Here is a 2,680-nt window from a genome sequence, read left to right as displayed (position 1 = left end):
AGCCTTGGAGGAGATTATGTTGAGAAATAAAAAAAAAAAATTCTTAAAAACGTTGTTTTTCTTGGTCAGGCCGGAAACTTATCAATCCACCCTCGTAAGAGAAATCGCGAGTCCGAAAGAGAAGATATGTTCAGTCAAGCGTAACAAACAGCTTGAGGGTCGCACTTTCAGCGCGTTAAATCTAAGCCAAGCTACGCCCAAAACCGGTATTATATCGGGAGTTGAGTGTATTATCTCTCTAGGTTTGAATAAGTTAAATTGCACTTATTGAAGTAGCTAGAAGTCGGTTACTGACAATAAATGAAAAAGAACTGTATCAATCAGTGAAATAAGCGTCCTGTTTCAGTCAGTGACAGTTTCTCGTCATGCAGTCTCCGTCAGTACCTTGACAATCATAAAATCATACAATTATTTCAAATTACAATTTTTAAATTAACTTTGTCACGGAAATAGCTAAACTTTATAATTATAACTTATTGCACTTACAAGATGTACTAACATCATAATAAACAAGCAGGTACCTAATATCAGCTGGAAATGAATGGAAATATCAAATTACACTGTTACCGCATCGTCTACGTAAAGTGGGAAATGTAGATTAAATCCTCTTGTAGTATAATTATTCGTACCTGCATATCACTTTATTTGCTATTTTCTTACGTCGGTTCGTTACATAATAAATAATTTTCTCTTTACACATGCATGCTAAACCTTCGTATGCCCATCGTTTACAGATATCGAAAATGGTCGTTTCGTATAGTGCGAGAAGGCGATGAATAAAATCCTCAACATCAGTGAGCAAAATGCTGTAACAGGTGAGCAAAATTCTTTCAACTGTGACCAAAATGCTCGTCTTGGTTATCAAAACGTTTTTATCACCACTATTTACTCCCTGCCAGAAAAAAGGAAAGAATCGGAAAGTTCGCTTCGAAAAGATTCAGCAAGGTTTCGGAAAGCATTCGGAAAGTTCTATGTGAACTTTGCTTCCGTTTCTTTTCGAAGTAAATGGAGTGGGACACTTCGCAAAAGTTCGGAAAGGCATCGGGAAGCTTCGGAAAGAAACGGAAGCAAAGTTCACATATAAATCGGAAAGGATCGGAAAGGTACTTTCTTTCAGATTCTTACAAATTCTTCCGCTAGGGTACTAGTAACACCGAGCGTCGTAAACAGTTATAGTACTATGTTACAATCGTGTTATGTCAGTGAGGTTATATTCAATGTATGTAAACAGTTTGCAATGTCAGGTGTTACACTATAATTTGTAAAGCAGAATATACGGTATATCAGGCCTCACGTGCGAATGCTACCTGCTCGTGTTATGACACATCAGTCACTCACCCTTCGGTTCGGCTTCGCTTCACCTTCGAGTTCATGCTGTGAGCAGTGAGCAAACCGCCCATTTTTCCTTTCGTATTGAATTATACTATATATACTATATATTGTAGCAGATCACGCGACTCGTAGTGCCAACATGTGCGGCTAAATAACTACTCAATTGAACTACTTAGTTGAAAATTGATCTTTTATCAAATAATCTTGTTCGCGGAAGATTTATTTCTATGGTTAAAAATTTAACTATTTTCTTGAAAATTTATATCAATTTTAGATAAAAATTATTTTTTTAAACTGAAAATTAAACTTTATCCATTTTTTGTTACAAATTTATAATTTTTTGTTGGATATACATCTTTTATGGTAATAAGTTTAACTTCCTTTTCACAAAATCATCTTTTTAATTAAAAATTAAATTATTTATTGAATTTTGAAATCTTTTGTCATCTTGGTTAGTTAAAAACAAACATTTTTATTGAAATTATAACTTTTCGAAGTGAAAATTCAAGTATCCTCTAAAAGATTCGTCTTTTCGGTTTGTAATTGAACTAATTGGTAGAAAATGAAACTGTTTTTGTTTAAATTAAACTATTTTTTAATTGTACCATTTAGTTGAAAGTGTATATCTTTAGCTCGAAAATTGAACTTTTAGATTAAAAATGTACCAATTTTTTTTTCTTGATTGGTAGTGTTGAATATTCAAATTTTTGGTTAAAGTTATATTATGTGCTCAGCGTTAAAAGTATATAACATTTCGTGAATTTTACGATTATTAGTATCACTTTAACATAAATCCGCGAATACAGGACATTTTTCAATTTGGTATATGCTTGTCAAGTATTGTATTTGAATACAATATGCATTCTTTAGCGCTTATCCGGATCAGAAATAACCATTTTTGAGCCTCTGGCGATTATTATTAATATTATTATTATTACAATTAAAAATTGAATAAAATAATTGGTTTTTCTGATACGTCCTAACGCGTAGTTTCTGTTCTAATCGTAAAAAACAACATAAAAAAATAAATTTTTTCTTTCACAAAGTATGAAAAAAATTAGTATACAAAAGTTATTCGCCTAGATATGATAAACAAATCTGTTATTATTCATTAATACCAAATTTATTATTAAAGGCTTTTTATAAGACGCGTAATTTTTGTTTTAATCGCAAAAAATAACCTGAATGATAAAAAAATTTATTTTTGGAAAAACAAGTCAAGGTACGAAAAATATTGATGATAAAAAGTTTTTCGCTCAAAAAATATCTACGAAATTGTCATAATTATTTTTTGATAGGATGCGCATTTTTTTTAACTCGTAAAAAATAATATTAAGAATGAAGAAAT

At 31.2% G+C, this 2,680-nt stretch overlaps 1 protein-coding gene across 1 annotated transcript in view; it reads right to left on the bottom strand.

Annotated features, from left to right (window-relative positions):
• The window catches only part of LOC117173951 (odorant receptor 46a-like), a 22,762-nt gene extending 21,362 nt beyond the window's left edge, over nt 1-1,400 (bottom strand). Inside the window, exon 1 of the mRNA XM_033362599.1 lies at nt 1,339-1,400. Coding sequence (XP_033218490.1) covers nt 1,339-1,400 — 62 coding nt within the window. The remainder of the gene's footprint in view (nt 1-1,338) is intronic.
• Nucleotides 1,401-2,680: the final 1,280 nt, after the last annotated feature.

This window comes from Belonocnema kinseyi, chromosome 5 (genome assembly GCF_010883055.1).
Source record: "Belonocnema kinseyi isolate 2016_QV_RU_SX_M_011 chromosome 5, B_treatae_v1, whole genome shotgun sequence".
Classification (NCBI taxonomy): Eukaryota; Metazoa; Arthropoda; class Insecta; order Hymenoptera; family Cynipidae; genus Belonocnema; species Belonocnema kinseyi.
This window is presented reverse-complemented; position numbering and strand designations above follow the sequence as displayed.